Genomic DNA, 22,789 nt, shown 5'->3' with positions numbered 1-22,789 from the left:
CAATCTGGCCTTTTTCAAATGAGGTTAAAATTGACCGTTGCCATTCGTTTAAACTGGGATTTCTAAAACCAAATAATTTATATATTATTAATACATTAATGGTGGGTAACGAATCGCAATCAATGTATTTCGTTTTCTTTGATGAAGGAAACTACCCTAGTCTCCGACGACGGCAATTCTTTGCGACATAAAAATTTTCCTGTCTCCACGCACAAACCCAAATGAAAACCGATCGTGCGTTTCCTTTCCTCTAACTCTGACTTGGCTCGGATATTATCTCCAAAACCCTCAAAACCAGGAAGTCCGGAAAAGGAAATAAGGGAGCCTGGAAATCGTTATCTCCGCTAAATTATTCTCGACCCGTTCTCGTGCGCGGAAGCTAAAAGCAGCACGGAGCGGATTTCCCTGTGGCATGATCATCATTCCTATTCCCTCAGGATCCTTCGCAAAACGAATTAATCCATGGATTCAGCCTTTTGAAAATTAAAAGGAGGCCAAATTGCTACCCAAAGTACCAATGTGAACATTCACGAAAACGGTTGCTGATCCGTTCAATAAACAGCAATTGCAAAGTTGACGAGACGCTAAGGAGGAAACTAAAAATTTGAAAAAAAATTAAAAGAATATATTCCTAGCATGTAGAATTTTAGATAAAAATTAGCATGAAGTCCCAAGGCGATATAATCGTGGATAAGAAACTGGAGGCGGTTTAATGGAAAAAATTCCTGAGCGGCTCACTCTGCGATGCTTTGACATGAAAATATTCCCTACAACAACGAAAACTAAACGCTGTAGTCAGAAAGCTGTAGTCAGAAAAATATGCTGCAGGTTCCTTGACCGTATTATCTCAAATTTTCTGAGGTTTCTGAACCCCCTTACCTCTTCGCTCGCTAAGAACTTACACTAACACTCTTAAAATATCATTTTCCATTTCAGATGAGATATATAGTAAGCAAGCGTGAAAAATAACTACGGTTTTTGTAAATAACGATAAAATAGGTAAGTATTATATTCCTAGACAGAACCTATGATGAAAATATCTACATGACAGGCACATGAATTATTTCCCAAGTAATAAAATCGACTTAGGAATACATTGACGAATTTTGATTCACTAATTTTGATTCAATAAAGTAACCGTGACTTATATACTGGGCATGAGTAAGACATGCATCATGCCTAACATGCCGGAAATGATTAAAAAAATGAATGAACGGAAACGAAAATTCTAGTTGTGAGTCAAATCACTAATGCGGAGCACATATTATAACGACGAAATGCAGATTTGGTGGAACAAGCGATACCAACCTTGGAAAAATGCAGAGAAATAATACTGGTAACTCACAAAGTCATAGCTTTGATTTTAACTCCATAGCAACCTGGGTGCGTATAATTCCTCCTCAGGCTTCTTCGTCAGCTGAAGTATGAATGGTGAGGAAAGGAAATTGCTAGAAGGAATGTACGAGAGGCATAGAGAAAGTGGGGATCGGGTTGGTGTGGTGCTAGAGTGTTGGCTTCCCACCCGGCGGGCTCGGGTTCAAATCCCGGCAGTGGCAGAGAATTTTCAGAGACTGCCCGATCCCTGCTTGAGTGTTGTGTGGAGGACATTTCAAGTGCAACCCTCCGTCCGTCGGATGGGACGTTAAGCCGTGGTCCCCTTGGCGCCTTTCATTAAGAGCAGGCTAATACCGACGCCGGGTTTCTCTCCACCCTTCATTCCATACCCTACCCTCATGGCGCAAATGATCTCAGCTGTCGGTCGACTCCTCCAAATATCATACCATACCTTAGAGAAAGTGTCAACAAAAAAATTCAACAAATGAAATCCTCTTTAGGGGGACAGAGACAAAATGGGAAATAGATTAAGAAAAAAGAATCTTCCAAAGTCAAATTGCGTAGGTAGGTATCAGAAACGAAATCGCAGCATTCAGTCCGAAACTAAAAAGTATGAATACGAAAGACGGAAAAACCGAAAATGGAAAAAAAAAGAATATTTTACCTAATTTGCGTTACAATGGATATTTGTATAATCGGAGTCAATGCACTTCGGATACCGTTTCATTGATTGCTATGAATCGTGGCAGATTAATGCATTCATATAAAATTCATTCATGTAAAATTACTAAATGATGCATTTACGTAAAATAACTAAGTAAACCTAAGTGAGTGAAGCGGAAATCTTAGACAACGAGGGAAGAGTGGGTAAAGAGTATCAAATCGTCTACTTCTCAGTGGTGGCAGGGTTAAGACCTCGCCTGCCAAACATGAGGCTCTGGGTTCGAGTCCCGCGGTTCTCCTATTCAGCGCATGCATGTTCATGCACGTTTAACTGTTAACTTGTTGAAAAACCCGAGGTAATAGTCCGATATAGTGCTACATTCAGTGGCATAGGACTAAAATTTTAAAATGAAATAAATCGAGTGTAAGATGGGCAGAAAAAGAAATAAATGGATGAAGGGAGCAAAAACGAAAGCAATGATGATGGAGCAATTCTTAAATGCCAAGGTTTAAAAGTTATCGGGTGTCCAGAACTAGCAAACAATGCCTAAAATCAAGGACAAGGCAGCGGAGATAATATTCGAACGATATCGGTCATCTTTTTTCCTCCACGACCTCCCGACTTAATTCGGGATTCCCTCCGTTTATTCGATCCCCATTATTCTCCTCCGGAACCGCAATTTCCCCATTCCTTTCTTTTTCAAACAGTTCCCATTATCTTACAAATTTTGCATACGTTTGATATTTACATGTTGTTGGACGGTTTCAAAATTAACACGACAGATGAAGTGAAGCATCTGGGAGTTACGATGACTTCGAACCTATCGTGAGGAACGGATATAAGAAATATTTGTGGCAGAGCCCTGAAGAAGCTGGGATTAATCAGTTATGGGAAGATGTTAGGAATAATTCGGATAAAAAAAGTAAAAGAGAGCAGTGGCGCCGACTCCATGGGGCTTGAGGGGGCCCGAGCCCCCTCAAAAATTGGTTATGGGTGTGATAAAAAAATGTGCCAGGCTTGTCGATTTTCCCCGGAGTGTCCAGATATCAGGGTTCTAATACTGATCATATGACTCCTATAAAATGCTTAAAAAACTAAAAACTCACTACTTACAAAATTTCCCGGGGCAAGATCCCCGGTTTGGGCCCCCCAATATTTTTTGTAAGTCGGCACCCCTGAAAGAGAGTTTCTATTCCCCTCTCGTTCGGCCACCCTTTGAAAATGAAGCGAGCATATGGGATCCGGCGCAGAAAGAGTTCATCCGTGAACTTAATACAATACAAAGCAAAAAATCGCGAATCCTCAACAATTGCTAAAGAAACCGTTGCGTGCTATTCTTAGATTCCTTGAGAAATTGAGAGTATACTTTTTTCAGAGCGACGCGGAGAACATCACGTCAAAAGCCCACAATATTTCCAGGTCCGACAGAAACGAATTATTAAGAGATATATTTTGCCGAACGAATAGGTATGGGAATGCGTTTTTCCCAATAGAACGATTTAAATGACTTAATAAATGCTAGGCGGAACTTTGTATGAGCATTTTCGGCTCATGTCCAAACACCCTCGCCACACGGCTTACGGGGTAGTAAGTAGATGTCGAACATAGTATGGACTCGATTTCTCAGTATGCGTTGGCATTTTTAGCCTTCAGAACTCAATGTCAGCTGCGCAGATCCATTTGAAAGCATGCTCCCTAGCCTTGAATACACATTACTGGGTATCTATATGTGATTAGTTCTGGGTACACAACACGCAATAATGCGTGTTAGCATTAACAGAGAACATGTTTCGAAGGAGCGAATCCATACAGGATACCAATCACGCTACTTCAGCTAATATAAGGCGTCTACAGGATTACATATTTTCACATAGGTACCCCTTTTCTTAACGCATAATCACATAAGAGAACTATCATATGGTCCTTAATGTGATTCTCATACAATCACTGTTTCTCTAAAAATCTTATGCAAAGGTTGAAAAATACATAAAAAGGTTAAGTGAATTGCTTACTTTATATTAGATCTAAAACCTGCGATTATCTGCATTCCGCCATTGAAAGCTAAGCATATTTTGTTTAAAGACTGGAATTTTTGCTCGTCGACATGTGCTTAAGTTTAAAAGGATTCCACCTACAGGTATCTATATTTTCACCCGAAATACCTCCCTCCATTTTATGCACGAAAAATTTGTCCAAAAATTTAATGACTGTGGAGAAATAAATTTAAAAATTCAATTTTCAAATACCATCTCCATCGCATCGCAGTGTTTGGGGTGTCAGCCGCGTATGTGTTGGTTTGTTGCAACAGTGTCATAACTGAAGAAAGATCTAGTGCTCTCCCAGTGAAAAGACTGAATAAAGTTTTCTCGGGTTTCCAGCCGCGTTAAGTGTTTCCATTTTCTCCAACGTTTCGTGGTCCGACACGTTGACATTCAATAGAGACATAGAGCAACACTTGGGGGCCGATGCTGAGCACTATTAAGTAATTGGAGAACGAAAATCGGCGACAATCAATGGAAAGACACCACAACTGCGATATAAGAACAAATACAGGCCACCTCCATGACACTAGCACCATTCCCTGATGTTGAGGAACGTGTCAGAGCTCAAAACGTTGGAGAAAATGGACACTCAATTGGTTGAGAATCCGAGAAAACCATATTTCTCAACTATTCTACACCATATATTCACGTCTGAAAACGTTAGTTAAAGGGCTGGCGAAACCGTCGCGACATATCAACATTTACGTGGTCAAAACTCTGATGCCTGCGACGTCATCGCACAACCGCCGTGGAAACCTGAGGTTAAATATTATTTCCATCTTTCGTCTTTTTGAACAGGATTTCAACTGTGATACGATGCAACCCTCGAGTACTTCGCCTCCAAGCCCCTACCACCCTCATGGTCACCTCAGTCCTAACGCCCAACCAAACCAATGGTACCTGATGAGAGCTCACGCAGAAGGATGTCCCATTGGCACAAGAGGTGAGGCAAATCGATACCAAGACTACCATTCCATCAGTCCACGCGGCGGAATCCGACACAGAATCATAGACGCACCCCATGGCTCACAACAGCAGAGAGGGAGTTCGTTTCTGACTGAAGGTGACGGGAGAATGAAACAGCTTGCGCCAGCACACTACCAGCACACATTTCGAGAAAGACCCCTGGCGTCGTACTCACCAGCCTGCAATTGCAGTCAGTGCTTTCCTGAAGATCTACGCATAAGCGTAATCGAAAAATCTCCGAGAGAACGACTCCATTCGAGCTGGAATACGTTTGGTAACTCTCATCAATGCAGCACCAGGAATGAGCCCCGAGGCAGACTACTGAATGTTTCACCACTGGAAGACTCTATCCCTGGAGTATGCACGGTACATAGTTTTGAGACCAAGACCGCTCAAGATAGGAGGGCTTTGATCCCGATCTCCATGGTTCGTTTCCCGGTGGAGCCGAGGAATCTCTCCAGAGAGGGAGTCGCTGTAATCCAGGGGGGACTTCCGCATGGGGATGTCGTGATGCAACGAAGCGTTTATGGGGAACCACGCGGCCAAACCCTAGGCCACGGGTGCTTCGGCGACTGCTGCAGGACGGGGCGAGACCAGTTCACAGCAGTGAGATTTTATGAGCCCTCGCACAGGACAACTGAGCCAGCTGGTCCATCGGGGTGCACTTCACGCCGCACTGAACACGTGGTCAGAGATTCCAACGACCGAAATCGCTGGGTGGAACACGAGACCGTCAAAGATACACTTCCCTCTCTCCGACGCGAAGAAAATACCCCGCAGCACAGAGAAACAGCAATCCCCTTTCCTAGACGTGAAATAAAACCTAATACGCCCAATCCATTGGTGTATTTACAGGATAATGGCCGACCGGTAATTGGCAGCAGTAAAAAGGGCCAAAATATCTCCTACTCGCGGACTCATTTGCCAGAATATATGGTCACTGGTGACTACGCATCAAACTACAACCGAAGGCCTCAACATTCTTCCTTCAACCCGACAGAAATGACAAAAAATAGGTACCATTGGCATGGATTCAGCACGGTCCCCAATGAAAGCACTGTGTGGCAAAGGGACGCAACTCCTTCAGGTAGCCATCGCCCAACTTTGCACGCCCAGCATCGAATATCAGGCCAGCAAATGGTTGAAGGAAATGCGGCACATAAGGCAGGGATAATTTATAGCGGCAAGGCATCAGTAATTCATTCACACTCGAGTTCACTTCAACGCCCGGTATGGCACCACACTATTCGGGATTCACAAACATCCCTGTATGAAGACAAGCTAGATCAAGATGGGTGCCGTGAGGACCTGATGGTAGATCCAAAGAGAAGGAGGCCTTCGCCCGATGAGGCCAGGAGGAGACAATCCACGCCGTTGGAGAACAAGGTAAGCTTGAAATGGCACCTACAAAGCAGGAAAATTTCTGTTTCCGGTTTTTAAGAAAGTTTCATCAAAATAATATTTGAAAAATGAGAATTCCCTTAAATTTTGCGACAAAAGAGCCAGTTAGCTAAAAAAAATACTAAATGACATAAAATGGGGAAATATTAAGCTCAAATAAAATACGGGCCAGCCAGAAAATATTTTAAGTAATATAGTCACAAGTGAACGGCCAAAAATAATTGAATATTATCGAGGCGTTCACTAAAGTAAATGCAGGCTAATTCTGAACAAAAATATAGCTGAGGCATAACACGTTAAATCCAACGGAGAAAGATAAATAATCATACTAATAATTACTTTCTTATTTATTAATCACATTAGAATTATTTCCATTAAATTTAATTCCAATTAAACGATCATAAAATATAGAGTGAAATGTTCACAAAGTTTAAATAATAGTTACCTCAACTATCCTCTAATAAAAACTTTCCCAATCATGAACGACTCATTTGATTACGCTATTCTCTTCTTGCTACCCTCGCAGCCGTATTCGTTTTCCTCTAGCATGCTCACCAACTAGTAAAAATGGTCAATTTTTCTCCCTGCCCAAGTATTTGGCCAAGTAGTTTTATGACTCGATTCCCTTGTTCCCGTGATATTAGGCAACGGGATACCTATGGCGAGGTCTAAAAGTTTCAGGAGGCTCAACGCAAACATCAATGGCGATATTGAGCGCATTGTGTGAAAGCTACAACTGACTCAAGTATTTGAGGGTTATCATAAAAGAATGGAGTGGTTATGGAAATGAAATTTTTAAATGAAAAAAGAATTACTTACAGTTTTTAACTGTCCAAATTTGTCGTCTCAAACAGTTTTTTTTACATAATGAATAAATTTCAATACGAGCACTCTAGTCGCTCAACGAGAGAGAAACCCGGCGTACTCCTAACGAAAGGCGCCAAGGAAATCACGGTTTAACTTCCCATCCGACGAACGGACTGTTGCACTCGACACCCTCCCCAAGGCACTCAAGAAGGGATCGGGCAGCCCCTGAAAAATCTCTGCCATATCCCTATCCTTAATGTCTTCCTATGAATTACTAAAACCGCACCATTCTTTTATGATAATCCTGAATTCCCATGATTTCCTGCAACAGACCAGAACCTCGGATGTAAGTGCTGTCAACATCTATTACCATGAGGCAACATTGCCTATGAATAGGGAAGTGCACTAGTGTTTCAAATGCACCAAACACATTTTTTAAATTAGAGTTCAGAATAACATAATGTCGTAAAACCAGAGTTTAAATCCTAATAGTGAATACTTGATTCGAGATGACCGTCTGAAATATGGAAAAATTCAAAGGCCGCGAAAACGGGTGTCCATGTTGAATATTGGCCGTGACGTCACAAGGCAGTAGCAGAAGGCAGCTTCTGCACCGTTTAGTTCTACCACTATTATTGCATAGAAAAATTACAGAATTTGAGGGTATCCGTTTTTTGCTGTCATAAAATATCTTCAGATTATATATGTGGCTGCTTCTCTTTTGAGTAAACGACTTCATCATTGCGTAATATATTAATATTCATTTACGTGTCAACTTCAAGTTTGGAAAGAGTAGTACGAATAGCACATTGAATCTTTAATAAATGCATGATGGCATTTATTTTTCGCTGGGTATATTTTGGCACAATGCCGTTTATCATGCCAAAACTTTTTTGTAAGAACCGAGTCAAACTAATAAACCTATTTCAGACGTTTGCTGCAAGACTTATTCGTTGCGTATGTATTCATGCCGGCCGGAACGTTCGCCCTTCGCAACTAGAATCATGGGATGTTAGCCTTATTTCCGAGCTGGCTGGTTGTTGCAATGGTTCGCTGTCCAAGATGGGTTCAAGAAAAGATAATCTTGGTTGGGAGAAGGAAAATTCCAACGATTTATAAATGGTATACCAAACTTTGATGTATTTATGGTTACTGAATTTTTGAATAAGGAGGACAGGTTCAACGCTCCATAGAAATGCGAGACGTTAAGGCTAACAAGGGGAGACCGCGTACCTTGCTGCATCTTTTTCAATTAGGGCGTCAGTTAGGCTGTAATTAATTAATTTTCATGCGTTACTTTTTACAAGTTATATATATATAAATTCAAAATATCCTCATGTTCCCAATGGGTCGGTTGGGGTAGTGGTAGAGTGCACTAGTCAAAGGAAATATGTTAACCGAAGGATCGTGGTTCAAGTCTACGTCATGGCATTATTTTTTGTTGCCTTCATTGTGATCATACTGCGTCTAGTTTATCATTAATTATAATTGCAGCAATCATTGACATGAGACAATTTTTTATCGTCATTATGGCGTTTAGGTATTTTAGCAGTGTCATTACAAACGCCGAGATACGATGACTACAAGGGTTGGTGTGCGCTAAAATGTTAATTTTTTCTTTGCTTATACTGACCAACTTCCACATTAAAACACTTGTAATTCACATTACTCCAAAGGGAGTTTACTTACTCAGTACATACCTCAGTACCTTGTACTCAGTACCTACCAGTTTACCTCAGTAGCAGTGCTAAAAGAACCATTCTGAAATATAATTTCAACTAACAAATAGGATGAAATAAAAGTTGATAACCCTGGACCGGGCGCGCTGGCGTATAAAACACGTCAATCTTTGACATTGTACGTACATTCTGGGCTATAATGGTCTCGTGTATTCTTAAAATGTACTTTGACTGCCTATATTGCGAGTTTTCAAAGTTCGAGGTATTGTAGCTAATTTTTTAGATCAGCAAGATGAACCCGTCACCAGTGGAGTACAAATTACGCCGCGCGACCTGCTGTGTACCTTTATATCTGTATCACCTATAAATGTACTAATTTCAACAAATAAAGATTAACTTTAACAAAAATCGTTTGTTATCATATATGCACATATCATGGGCAAAGTACGCATTTTGCCCGGTCGTGTAAAAAAACAGTCGCGCCATAATTCTTTAACCAAACTACTTTCAGTTTATAAATTACGTAGGTCTACGCGGAAGATGCTATATTTTGACTCAACACACTTTCTAATGTGACTGAGGTACCTATTAAGTAAATTATTATAATATAAATATCAATTTGATCTTACAATACCTTCAAATGATCTTCAAAACAGAATATCATCGATAGGTAAGAGTCAGGAGCAGCCTTGAACCATTTATTCCGTATAGCTTGTGCTTAAGGCACGGGAATGAATATCTTCTCCAGGCTTTTGTTTCTACGTCGAGATGAAATTTGGAACAAAAAATCATTTATAATTCTATTTTGAATTCATGTTTTCGGTACTAGACGACATTTTTAGGAAGCAAACTCCACCGATTCCCGGAAACTCTCGCCGCGCTAAAGAAGGCGACGGAATACAGCGATACTCCACTGGTGACTACTGCCTTGTGACGTCACATCTCAATCAAGATGGAGGCACTGTGTTTCAGCGCAACATGAAATTTTCCGACTTTCAAAACGTTTTAAAGTGCATACCCCAGATGCAGAAAATAAAAGTGACTATACTAATGTTTCTTTTTTAGGCTAAACTTTCAAATTCAGCAATAAAAAAAAATTAGTGCACTTCCCTATTGCGAATTTAAAAAAAATAAATTGCAAAAAAAAACAAATTTAGTTATAGGAGTATTGAAGGTGCGAATATCAGGAAGAGTAGATATACCCAATAAAGTGTTTATGAATACGAAAAGGATGACGAGACGCTGAAAGGGACAGTTTTTCAGATAGGCTTACTTACGTTAGGAAGAGTTGCATTTGGGGGGTGGGGAAGGAGTTCTGCTGGAGGGAGTATCTGCCGTCCCAAGCACTTGAGGGGGGACTTTAACCATTAGACTCCCCTGCTTGCTACAGCCGTGGGGCGTTACGGTATCTGTAATGTATTCCCAAAAATGTGTATTATTTTTGGTCTTTTTGACTAGAATTTATAGATGCAAGAAGACTCAAAAAGGTACTATTTCTAAACTTCTTTCATATGTACCTAATGTCTCGACTGGATCCACTATTAATAGCATATATCCTTAAAAAATTATTGCAGAATTCACTAGCTCCATGTGCTTCCCGAACTACCAAGAGGTGTTTTAAAAATAACGGTAACTTTAGTTTATCGAAAAAAATATTACCTTATTCGTCTACATTAATGTTGTCGCTTCAATATAGTCCCCAATTGATTTATAATTTGCGCCATCGCTTCTTCCAATCCTCAAAACTCCGAAAAGCCAAAAATCGCCGAGCTCATAAAAACACGTCTAATCTTAGCGGCTGCATCAGACAAAGTAAACAATATTGAAACAAGCGTTTTTTAAATTTTCCACTGTTAAATCGGAATATTGCAAGCAATATGGAAAAATTTCACTCCATCACGCTTGGATATTCGAATTTTTTAAAGTAAACGATGATTACGGCCGAAATTTTTATCCTGCTTCAGGGGCATGTACCTATCCCAACAAAATTTAAAAAACGACAACCGGACTCTCCAAACTCGCCAGAAATTTATTCACGTTATCAGGGGCGCAGCTAGGAATTAAGGCTGGGGGGGGGGGTTTAGGCACAACCAATACTGGGGTGTCTGTGGGTGTGGAATACCCGCCAGGGTAAGCGGGAGGTGCGGGGGTCCTCCGCCAGAAAAAAAAAAGATAAATGGTGAAAAATGGTGAGTTTTACGGCTTTCGGGGGGATATTTTATTAATATTTACACTATTCTGTAAGTAATATTAATCCGATTAAGTAAAATGGATTAAACTTTAAAAAATTTCTGAGCTCTGGGGGGGGTTTATCCCCCAAACCCCCCCCCCCTCGCTGCGCTGCTGCACGTTATTTTCTGAACACACCTTTCTCATGCCAATGATCAATTGATCAACAGCCTCCTGAGGGTGTGGGCAGCGAGGCCGACTGGCGAGAGACCGAAGAGGAAGAAGACGCAGAGCTGCCGCTGTTGCAGGAGCACCTGCGCGTCCTCTTGTGGGCCCTTCTGGGCTCGGAGCGGCTCGAGGAGGCCGCTTCTGGCGGGGGGAGGCCCGTTGGGAGCGGCCCGTCCCGCTGGTGTCAGACGCCCGTCAGCGACCTCCTGAGAGCCATCCTGGGCGCGTGCGACTGCGCCGACTGCCGCAGGCGGCAGCACTTCCGCGCCCTCGCCTTCGAGTTTCTCAACAAGTGCCCGCCGCTGGCCGAGAGGCTCGCCGGGGACCCAAGGGACCTCGGGGCCGTCGTCGCCGCTGTCTACCACCACGGTGAGCCAGGGCCGGAACTAGGAGTTTTGTCAGGGGGGTTTGCGTCATAATGCCATCAGTTTGCCTCTCCCCTTCCCCTGATCCTTTCTCGCTCCCTTCGTCTTCCTCCCCCTACCTCTATAATAAAATGCATCCGCAAGCTATTCTTTTTAGATGGGGTAGTAGTAGAAATTACCTTATTAATTACCTAAGAATAACCAAAAACATAGAGTTGAATAGCACACAACTGCGAGAGGGCAACATAACTGTGGAAACGTGGTTTAAGGAACGTGTACACTGGAGACTGCAAGCCACGAGATTGAGAGGCGAGAGTAGAGCCTTCAAGTGGAAATGGAGTGAGACCACTCTTGGAGAAAACGTGCGATGAGTCTCGTAGACTTCAATTGTTTTCAGTGGACACGCACAGTTCCCAGCTCTCATTGGAGACAAAGTCTCAGAATTTGAAACAATTTTGTTCTTTGGAGACTGGTCTCAGATTATTAATAGCAGTATAATTTTCAGAAATCTTCCCTCAGTAGACAAATTTTTAGGATACAGGGCCGGAAGTAGGAGTTTTGTCAGGTGGGCCATGATCAGTTTGCCACCCCTACTAGCTCCCACTGTCCCCCTCCCCCTACCCCTACAAAATAGTACATCCGTAAGCCATTTTTTTTAGATGCGGTAGTTGAAATTACCCAATGTTTGCTATTAAAAATTTTAATTCATATTATTGTTTAATAATTTATGAATTACCAATGTCTGTTAAATAATTTATTTAGAAAAATTAAACAAATTTTTTAAATAAACTTTTAATTTTTTGCCGCCCCCTGAAATCTGCCACTCAAGGCATGTGCCCCTTTTGCCCCGCCCTAGTTCTGGGCCTGCCTTCAGGGGCAGATTAAGGTCATTGTTTGGAGGGTGCACTGCTTTCCCCTTCGCTTTAGTGGTTTGCAATGCCACTCTCAGCAATACTTGTCTGCTTAGAGACAAGTGGCTTTTAGATCCCACACAGCACACAGATACTTATAGGACGTCCGGTGACCGTCCGCCAAGTGGCCAAGGACGTCCGAAGGCCGTCCAAATTCATGCCAAAGGATGTCCGCTGCAAGTCCGCATGTCAGTAAAAAAAGTTTGCCTATGGACATCCTGAAAGTGTCCGCTCCGGACACCTTCAGGACACGTTTAGGTTAGGACTGAATTTTGTTCGATACTAATAAATAATAGGTCCAGACAAGAATTTAAATAAATAAGGCATCAATTCGATGCACAATATTTATTTGGCTTCTTTGGTAAAATAATAAAACACAAGAAACTACATATGTATTACTTAATTTTCTTCTTCCCCTGCAACCGCTCCTTGGCATGCCTTAGCAAGTTTCTGATAGCCACCTCCACATCTTTTTCAGGGGCTGACATGCTCTCCTGCACTGCTCCTGAAATAACGAAGTATATAAACATTTCATTGTAGCAAGAAATCGTCTCTTGTAGGTAACAAGCAGATTACATAAGACAGGAAGCAAGTCTTATTAGTCTCGTGTTTAACATTCTTAGGGTTTCAAAATTAGGAAACCTATCCATTTTAGGCCGTATACATTTTAGAAACATTTCTTTGACTTTTTCTTCTTCTTAAAAAACAACTAAAATGCAAGAATTTTCAATGAGTCGCTGCTACAATATTTTAAATCACCACTTTCAGTCCTCAGTCGTTCATCAACATCCCAAAGCCACATCTAACTACAAATTACATACAAATAATTTCAGGGAGAAAGGGTACATACTATAGGGGTATATATAAGGGTACTACTACAGATCTATTGCTGAAGATGATGCATTCCTCGGAGTCCCCTTACAGTCTCTGACACCCTTTTTAGAAGTACGCGTTCATCCAGAATAGAAATTTCACACTCCATTTCACTCTCTTCACATTCTTTTTGCAGATTTGATGCCCAGCATCCGGAGACATGAAGCAGACTTTCCCGAGGGCGTTCGCCGCACGGTGACCAGGGTGGCACGGCTGGAGCTCTTCCTGCAAAGGGCGTCTCAGACGAGAAGAAGATGGCCACCCCAGGTGAGCATTTGGCACTGGTGAAGTGGAAAATACCCCTCAATCAATACTGCCTGCAAACTGACCACACCAGCAATACAAATTAAACTGATTATATCTAACCTTACTAATTGTAAGTGGAAAAATGCATATCCATAATGATTATAATCACAGGGAAGTATCTGAGTTACCAGAAACAGTGGCGCAGCAAGGGGGGGGTTTTGGGGGATAAACCCCCCTGCCCCCAGAGGTCAGAAATTTTTTTAAGTTTAATCCATTTTACTTAATTGGATTAATATTACTTACAGAATAGTGTAAATATTAATAAAATATCCCTCTGAAAGCCGTAAAACTCACCATTTTGAACCATTTATCTCGAAAATTTTCTGAAGGAGTGCCCCCGCACTAGTGATGAGCGGAACTGTGATTTTCCGATCACTTCGTTACCTGTGACTGCTACTCATCAGTAACGGTGATTATTAACTGTGATTGCGATCACCAAGGTGAATCACTCTTAAAAGTCATCGGTGATTTGTGGCGCTGCTATTCCTGCTACTTTGTCCAATTCCAAGGAATGAGCTATCCTCAAAAGGAACGAATAAACTTATAGAAAATTGTAAAAATGGCAAAATATTTTTTTGAAGGAATAGTTCTGATTCCGAGTTTATATTACGATAATTAAGCAAATTTGATGTGTGAAAGAATTGATTCGGGGCAATCATTAAAATCCCATCAGCATTTTTTACACATATTTTATAATCAAACCATCATAATTCAAACCTTTAGCTGTATATTTCGTACAGAATGACTTATTTATCCCAAAAGATGAATAAGACATCCTTATATAACTATTGGTAGCATCATGGTAGCTGCCGAAGCTAACTTCACCGTATTCACAGTCGCAGTGATTTCGAGTATTTGGTGATTTAGTCACCGGCCGTGATCGGCTACTTCTCTTCAATCACAGGTAGCGATGTATCGCATATCACTTGTTAGCAGCCAGAGCTATTTTCGCCGAATCCAGTGATTGGATCACCGATCACAGTGATTTTGAATATTGAATCACCGACAGTGACTGCTACTTTTCAGTAACGGTGATTCAATCACAGTTAGCGATATATCGCTCATCACTACCCCGCACCTCCCCTTATCCTGGCAGGTATTCCACACCCCCAGACACCCCAGTGTTAGTTGTGCCTAAAGCCCCCCCTAGCCTTAAGTCCTAGCTGCACCCCTGACCAGAAATTATTAAATTTTACTTACTTCTAAATCGTTATAGTTACATTTAAAACAATTTGATAATTACATACAATTTACTCATTGAATTTTGAAAGTAATCTTTACTTTTCGCCACATAAGTATGTAGTTGAAAAAGCTGTGCTGAGGGAACGAGTGGGTTAATTCCCACATGCCTAAAGTTGCCAAGTTAAGATAGTGAGTGTTGTTGAAGCCCTAAATATAAATGGAAAAAAGAAACTAGAAAGAAGAAGCCATAAACCATGAAACGATTGCAAGCATATCCCCACGCCTTATCCACTTCTGTGATAGAACTAGGGTATTGCAGTGAATTCTAAGAAAAATTGGACAAATACCTCAATTGTGTCTTCTTTAGATTACATACTTAAAATAGATTCTGCTTCATGGATACTTTTTTCCCCAAATGATCATAGACCCATATATGTACATGCAAGTACAAGGAAATAATACCTGTACGTTTAGCCCTTTTACTGCTACCAGGCCAATATATTCACCTTGCTGGTTGAGCGAAAACTGCCAGGGGCCGACGTATTTGGCTTTTTTCATGATTGTGGCCTTTTCAACGGCTGTAATTTAAGTAAACCCTCATAATCTATCTATGGCCATAAGATGTAAATATATCTTAAGTATTTGGAAAAAATCTAGATGTTATAAATAAAATTAAGTAGTTGAAAAATTTTAAAATCTGAAATGTTGCAAATTCCAGAAAAAAAAGCCTTGGCAGTCTTCGCACATCCCACCCAAAATGGGCTTGCAGTGAAAGGGTTAACCCTCTTTTTGTACCTGCTCTGCCAGCCCCTTCTTATCTTCATGGCCCAAACACTTCCTCTCTTCTGAGAGAAACAATTGGCAACCCACCAACCAATCCTTCTTACCAATATTGCATCCCACCCTAGCTCTGTATGAGTTGGATTCCATTGCCATAAGCCATGAACATTTCTTTCAATTACATACCATGCAAAAAGTGGACCACTTAATGAATTTCCTCGGTGTTTAGTGTTAACTCTAACGGAAATTACAAGCAAAAATATCAATAAACATTTGTTTTATAAAGTAACCGCACAAAACTTTTGACTTTTTCACTCATCCATCATCTAATGGCCAGTGCCTTCCCAGAACCCAACCCAAAGGCTCATAAGGGGATTACCAGGGACTTGTACCTGCTCTGTCCTACAGAGACTGGAGAGTTCATCCTCATTAAAATCAGTAGCTACGCGGGTTGATGAGGAGGATAGAACCCCCTCAGAAACCTTAAACTTTCAAAAAAATATTCGCATCACAGCAAACCTACTTGTGATCTTGCTACCGCTGCTGTTGAGTTTTCATCATGAATTTCTCGAGAAGTAGGCAAAAAGTGTAAAAATTCCAAGTCCCTTTATTTTTCAATCTACACCATAATTGGCAATTTTAAAAATACAGCAACGAGACCATTGAATATAATCACATGCTACAGTTATTCCCCAAGGTCTATGAAGAAAGAGAGAACCCAGTGGAGATCTTGCCAGTGTCAAAAATAGTGAAAGAGGAGCACCTCCTACTTGGCCGCAAAGATATCATACAGAACACCTTCAAGGAGATAGAGTTCATGCCAAAGGAAGAAAATAAAGCAGCCAAATTACATTCTCAGAAGGCAAATGAAAGCTGTTCTAGTGGATATAAGAAGATTCCTCCGACAATACCATCTCTAAATAATTTGCATCCACACCATCAACTCCTGCTCAAAGGTATAAAATCTAGTTTTCAGCACCACCACAATACAGACAGTACTCAGAAGAATAATGATGTATATATTGAGGAGACAAAGAATTCTGGATGTTCTTTCCCAACAAACGAGCCTAAAAACTCAGCACATGGTGAGTCAAATGCATGATTTTGCTTTTTCTCTCTCTTTCACAAATTACAGGTGACAGACAATATGCATATATGTATGATAAAGATCAAGACAACCCCCTAAATGTAATTTTTGTGCCTGTGAAATACTTATGTAAGTCAAAGAAGTGTGACAACAATATCTCCTCCATTGCAGGAGTCTTGAGGGAGTATGGTAACCTATGCCCAATTCACTTTATTATTACGAAGGAGCTGGTGAGACTAAAGCAAGGGGGGAGGGTACTTTTCTTGAGAGTCCAGACACTGTCGGAGGGTTTTGCTGATGGGGTAGGGGGAGTATCGAGAGAGAGGGAGAGAATTTAATGTTGCCAAATGGACATAGTCTCCTTGTTTGTCACAGAAAACATGTGTTCGCTGGTATTTTTGGCTCAGTCCCAAGACAATATGTCTATTCATTTTGAGGGGATTAAGGATAATACCTTCACAGAGGCTCAGGAAATGGTAGGCTACCCGCTTTGGCACCACTGCCAGCAGATGTATGATGTAGACACAAGGGAAGTCAGAGAGCCACTGAATTTTAAAAGTTCATCAAATACGCTATTTAATTTTTCTAATTAAATTATTAAACAGTAGTTATTAATTGGGCCACAGGCACGCACTCAGAAATTTCCATCAATGAGAAACTCCATCATGGGTGCTATGTGGGTTGCCTATACGGAAAGTTTTCTGTTAATTTGTGAGCTTCAGAGAAGCATACATTTCTCTAAATCAGCTTTATAATTTACTTTGCATTATTCCACTATATTGACATCTTTTGGGGTAATCCAAATAAAGATTTTAAAATGGCCAATATTTCCTCTCCTATGCCAGAGCTATTGTTCTGCTCATCAGGGCTAATGACTTAGCCATTAATTAACAACATGATTAACTAGCCTTGGCCCTGATGAGGTCTCAGGCACAAGAGATGAAGCATCAGCCAGTTTAAAATCTTGACGCGGGCTATCCCAAAAGCCATTAATATTGAGGAACATGGACTGTGAAAGCTTTAGTCATTTCATAATTCTGAATGTTAAATTCATCATTGCTTGCTGGCAAACGCTACGAAAGGTAACTATATAAATAAATGGAGTGTCAGAGTATAGTTGCCTGTGCACTAGTGGTCTCTTCAGCAAATGTATCGCCACAGAGGGAAAACATTTGGGGGGCTGAAGCCTCCAAAGACCTTTCCCCACCTCTCCCCCTGGTCTGCGTACCTACTATACCTACATGCTGGGTCGGTGTGTGATTGAGTAAAAGTGTGGATCATTACAAAAGAAGTGTTTTTCTTCCTCAGTAGCCTCTTTGAAAAAAATATTTAATTTTGCTTTTAATTGAGATACAGGGGTGATAACAATTACTCTTCAATTTTTTAGGAGCCAAATTTAAATAATTATTTTGCTACACTTCCTTCAAAATTTGTGAGCATACTTTTAGCTAATAGATTAATAAGAATTTCAATTTTTCAGGGACACCGGCAGGAAACAGTCAAAACTTGGTATTGACAGATAAAGAGCAGAGAATAAAGAGAAAGAGAGGACGACCACCTAAATACAGCATCGACAACAACAACGTGGATAAACATGGTAACGCATGCACTAAACTTTGCACTGAGCAGATTATTCATCACAGTAATATCACAGAACATAAGCTGAGAATCAAAAGAGAACATGCTTTCTTTGGCTTTCAAATGTTCATCCAAACAACTCAAGCAACCAGAAACTCAAAAAAAATCCATTGATGGTCTTTATTACTTCATCTCACGTAGTAAACATGCTTTGAAAGAAGGAGAATTTTTACAAGTATTTACTGGAATTAGTGGCTTACACTCACCACTATTACATGGAATTTATGGCATTAATTATAAAAAGTTAAAAAATCCCAACTCCTTTGATGTTTACTCCCTAATATACGCGGTAATATTTTGCATTTCCCTCCATCAGATACACACATTAAAAATTTTAAATACCACATGAAACTGGGGAAAATTTTTCCCACCATAATGTGTCTTTAAGAATGTCTACCACTGAGTTATCCTCTAAAATGTATCTTGATCTGCTTAACACATCGGTAAAAATCAAGTTTTGTAATTATTTTTTCATTTGATCTTAGGACTTTTTGAGGGCACTAAAATAAAACAAAGGGACGAATAGGTATCTCCAAAATGGAGCAACAGAATATTGTTTGGATTAGTACCTACTAGATTTATTAATTTTATAATGGATTGATTACAGGTCCACCAAAAAGAGAAAGGAGAACTGTGCTTTGGAAGTTCCTCCTTAAACTTCTGGATGGAGAGAGGAAATCAAATGAGAGAGACAACATCTATAGCAATCAACGACTAAATGATGACCATAGAGATTGTTGCTTGCATTCTCATCATCAACAGATCAAGCAAGGGGAATCAAAGTTGAAAGCAGACACTGAAAACCTAACCGAGGAAACTATGCAGACATTTAAATTGGAAAAACACCCTGCCCACAACAAATCGAGAGGGTCAGAGCACACGGCATCAACAACATCAAAACTAAATCTTGCCTCTTCATCACCAAACTCTCCGTGCATGAGGTGGATATGCCGGCACGATGGTCTGTTCCAGATAATTGACAGCACAAAATTGGCCATTTTATGGGGACTAAGCAATAAGAATCCAAATATGACATATGAGAAGCTTTCCAGAGCATTGAGGTATGGGCTACTATATTTTTTCTTCTTCCCAACATGTGATCAGTCCCCATTCATTAATGGTATTGCAATCCTAAGATTGGTACATTTACATCTACATAGCAACCTGTGAGCCACATCTACAGGGTGCTTGTCATAGGGTCACCAATCACCACTATGCAAGACAATCCTTACACGCACACCACACAGGCATAAAAATACTATACATATTTAAAAAAAACATACGTTACATTCATGCAGAGGCAAACCTGAGGACAATGGAAAAAGATAAATATGCAATGAGTCATCCAAGGGAGTGACACCATTAACTTTATAAATTGAGAAACCGTTATTATCCCTGATAGAATGAGAAAAGAATGACATTTCAATTCTCTCGGCTTTGCAGTTTTTTTTCCTTTATTTTCTTCTCATGATCAAGGTTACCATTGTAATACGGTAAATTAAGGATATTTATCACGTCATCAGAGAAAATCTCTTACCAAATAAATTTAGCCTATACCTTGCTCAACATTTCTGTTAAGATTCTCACCCTAATTCACCTAACATATTTGAAATATGTACTGTGCTATCTATCGTAGCAACTCGTCATTAAACTGGCTGCTTTGTGGTATACTTAAATGATTTCAGCTATCAGTCCTACTTCATAAGGGTCCCACACGCTTGCAGCATACTCAAAGTGAGGCCTCACTAAAGCCAGGTAGCTTATCTCTTCCACCTTTCTATGGCATTTACTGAGAATTCTTTTTACAAATCTCAGTTTATGATTCGCTACCCCACATATTTCACGTATGTTTTTACGCCACGAGAGATCCCGGGTAATGGTGACCCCTACATATTTTACAAACTTGGCATCCGATAGTTGGAGGTGTTAGGAGTATACATAACTTCTTCTTTAAGAGATATCCTTTTCCCAAAAATTCATCACTAGACATTTTTCAAGATTTAATTCCAACTTCCAAGTACATACTGCACCATTAATTCAAGGCAATGGGATATTTTTCTGATACCAATCTGATCTTGAACTGCAGCACTGTTTCCCCTATCCTGAGCTCTTTCCTTACCCACCACATGTCCTTCTCCATCATGTTCTAAATTTACCTTAGGTACGTACTTATCTAGGCTTTCCACAGAGGACTCTTCCTTCAAATTTCCTCTATTATAAATCTCCTTTGCTCACTGTACCAAATGACTTGATACATCCATTGGGTCCTTCTTTGGATTTTAATGCTCATTAGTTCTAATTCTTGGTATACATCTTTGTTCCTCACCCTATCCATCCAATTGATCTTCCGCACCAGGTATCAAAAACTTCTATTTTTTCAACAGCTTTCCTAATGGTCCATATTTCTGTTCTATAGAGTGACACTGCTCACACGAGTGTCTTCACATTTTATTTCCTTGTCTTATGCTTGCGGAGCATATCAAAAGCCTTTTCATCATGAATGCTGTCATAGCTTGGGCAACACCTTCCTTGACATCTGTTGTGTTTATTCCAACCCAGATAACGTCACTGCCAAGGTAGGAGGATGGTGCCACTTTCTCCAAGCAATTTTCTTTGAGGTTGATTCTTGGGAGGGAGGGAGATAGGAAGGAAGGTTCTCCTGCACTTGCACCTATCCCTCACTTAACACTATGGATATTTCTGAAAAGAGTTGTATTAAGCAAATTCTGTGTTAAGTTTGAGGTGTATTTCAGGCTAATTTACTCATTATGCACCACAGGCTGACTTCTCTGGTGGCTACTTCATATCCGTGGACATTAATACAGTTGATAGGGTGCAGTGATGTGATCATTATCTTTTGTATAGGCAATTATTTCATGAATACATTACATTCTTCTTTGCTTTTCCCATTATTAAAAAAAGGTTACATGAGAGTTTTGGGAAATTCCTTACTTGATGTTGCAGAGAGATTGCTTGAGTAAGTAGAGCAATTTTGAGACTCAGTCATGTTATAGCAAAAACTGTGTCAAGGGAGGGATACCGGTATTTCCCACAGAACACCTTTAAGTACTAATGTGGTATACAATGGCGAGTAACAAACAGGGGACAGCCATTGGACAAGCGACACGCGCACTCGCCATAGTTCTCCACTCCCTTTCTTCTGTCATGAGATAACATTGGCCAGTGCGACCATCACCCTACCTTAGTTGAACATTCTTAATAAATAGACCCTCCCTGCATTAATAGTACAAGTAAATAAATATCTGTAAGATGCAATACATGCAAGTTGGTACCATTGGGTTGGTATGGTGGCTATAGTGCTCACTCCCATCAGCCTCCCTAGTAACACAGTCTGTTGGCCAAAAGTGTCCCCAACGCTTTCCCAACGATGCCTACCAAAAAACAAAGTTGGGCCAACAGACTGTGTTACTAGGGCTGTGTCTTACTATCCAAAGGAATTTCCCTAAGCATTAATGACCAATGCATTAGTCTAGAATGCATATGAAAAAATTTTCTAGTTAATTGTGCTACAAATAAAAAAATAGGTACATTCTTTACAAGCCACTGAGGCAGGGCAGGGGCAAAATTAACTAATAATAATTAAGAGGAAAAAAAAACAAGAACTGAATCTTAAAATTTCAAGAAACAAACACTTTTTTGGCTTGAATAAAAAAAGTTTTCTTTTCAAATGTTCCATTTTTTATGAAATACCAATCACTAATTGAATGGAACGTTAAATCATGGTCTCCACAGTGCCTCTTAAAGAGCAAGCTAAAGTTGAAACTGGGTTTCTCTGAATCCTTCCTTCCCTAACCTTCCACCATGATACAAACGAGCTGTGCTGTTGGTCACCTCCACCAAATATCATACCATACTAACAAATGTAAGTACGCCATAGCTAAATTAACAATCATCATCATTAGTCAACAATCCTAAGATTGATTTGATGCAGCTCAAGGGTGTTCCCAGGACCTAATCTAGTGGGGGGCAAGCTGTGGTCATTCAAGTTGTAACACAAAAAAGGTTAAGGAAACCAAAAGATATACAACAGTGTAGCTTTTACAATCCTTTATCTGCTTCACTGAAATATAGTCTAGTTGAAATCTTCTTTTGTCTCTGCATGCTGGAAACCACTAATTTGTCTTCTGTGCAGAATTCCAAGAGCCTTTCCCTCTTTCATTTCGATTGCCTAATCCATATTTCCAGTTATTCTTCCATCCTCACTTTCGCCGACAACAGTGTTCCAATAAACTAAAACAATAAGGTTTCCTTCATCCCTTAACTGTTTGATTACTTCCCTGATATCATCGTAGAAGTCTTATATTTCTTCATCCTTTTAGTCTTTCGTTGGCATGT

General features: G+C 40.3%; 1 protein-coding gene across 2 annotated transcripts in view; it reads left to right on the top strand.

The window, feature by feature from the left end:
* The window catches only part of LOC124161193, a 29,398-nt gene that overhangs the window by 3,693 nt on the left and 2,916 nt on the right, over positions 1–22,789 (top strand). The window contains exons 2-7 of one of the 2 annotated variants that reach the window (XM_046537440.1): positions 4,840–6,393; positions 11,294–11,660; positions 13,577–13,707; positions 16,406–16,793; positions 18,276–18,392; positions 19,041–19,494. In XM_046537440.1, the coding sequence (XP_046393396.1) occupies positions 4,858–6,393; positions 11,294–11,660; positions 13,577–13,707; positions 16,406–16,793; positions 18,276–18,392; positions 19,041–19,494 (2,993 nt within the window). In that variant the 5' untranslated portion in view covers positions 4,840–4,857. Of the gene's footprint in view, positions 1–4,839; positions 6,394–11,293; positions 11,661–13,576; positions 13,708–16,393; positions 16,794–18,275; positions 18,393–19,040; positions 19,495–22,789 lie in introns of both variants that reach the window. The other variant, XM_046537439.1, reaches the window with a different exon arrangement.

This window comes from Ischnura elegans, chromosome 6, assembly GCF_921293095.1.
Source record: "Ischnura elegans chromosome 6, ioIscEleg1.1, whole genome shotgun sequence".
Classification (NCBI taxonomy): domain Eukaryota; kingdom Metazoa; phylum Arthropoda; class Insecta; order Odonata; family Coenagrionidae; genus Ischnura; species Ischnura elegans.
This window is presented reverse-complemented; position numbering and strand designations above follow the sequence as displayed.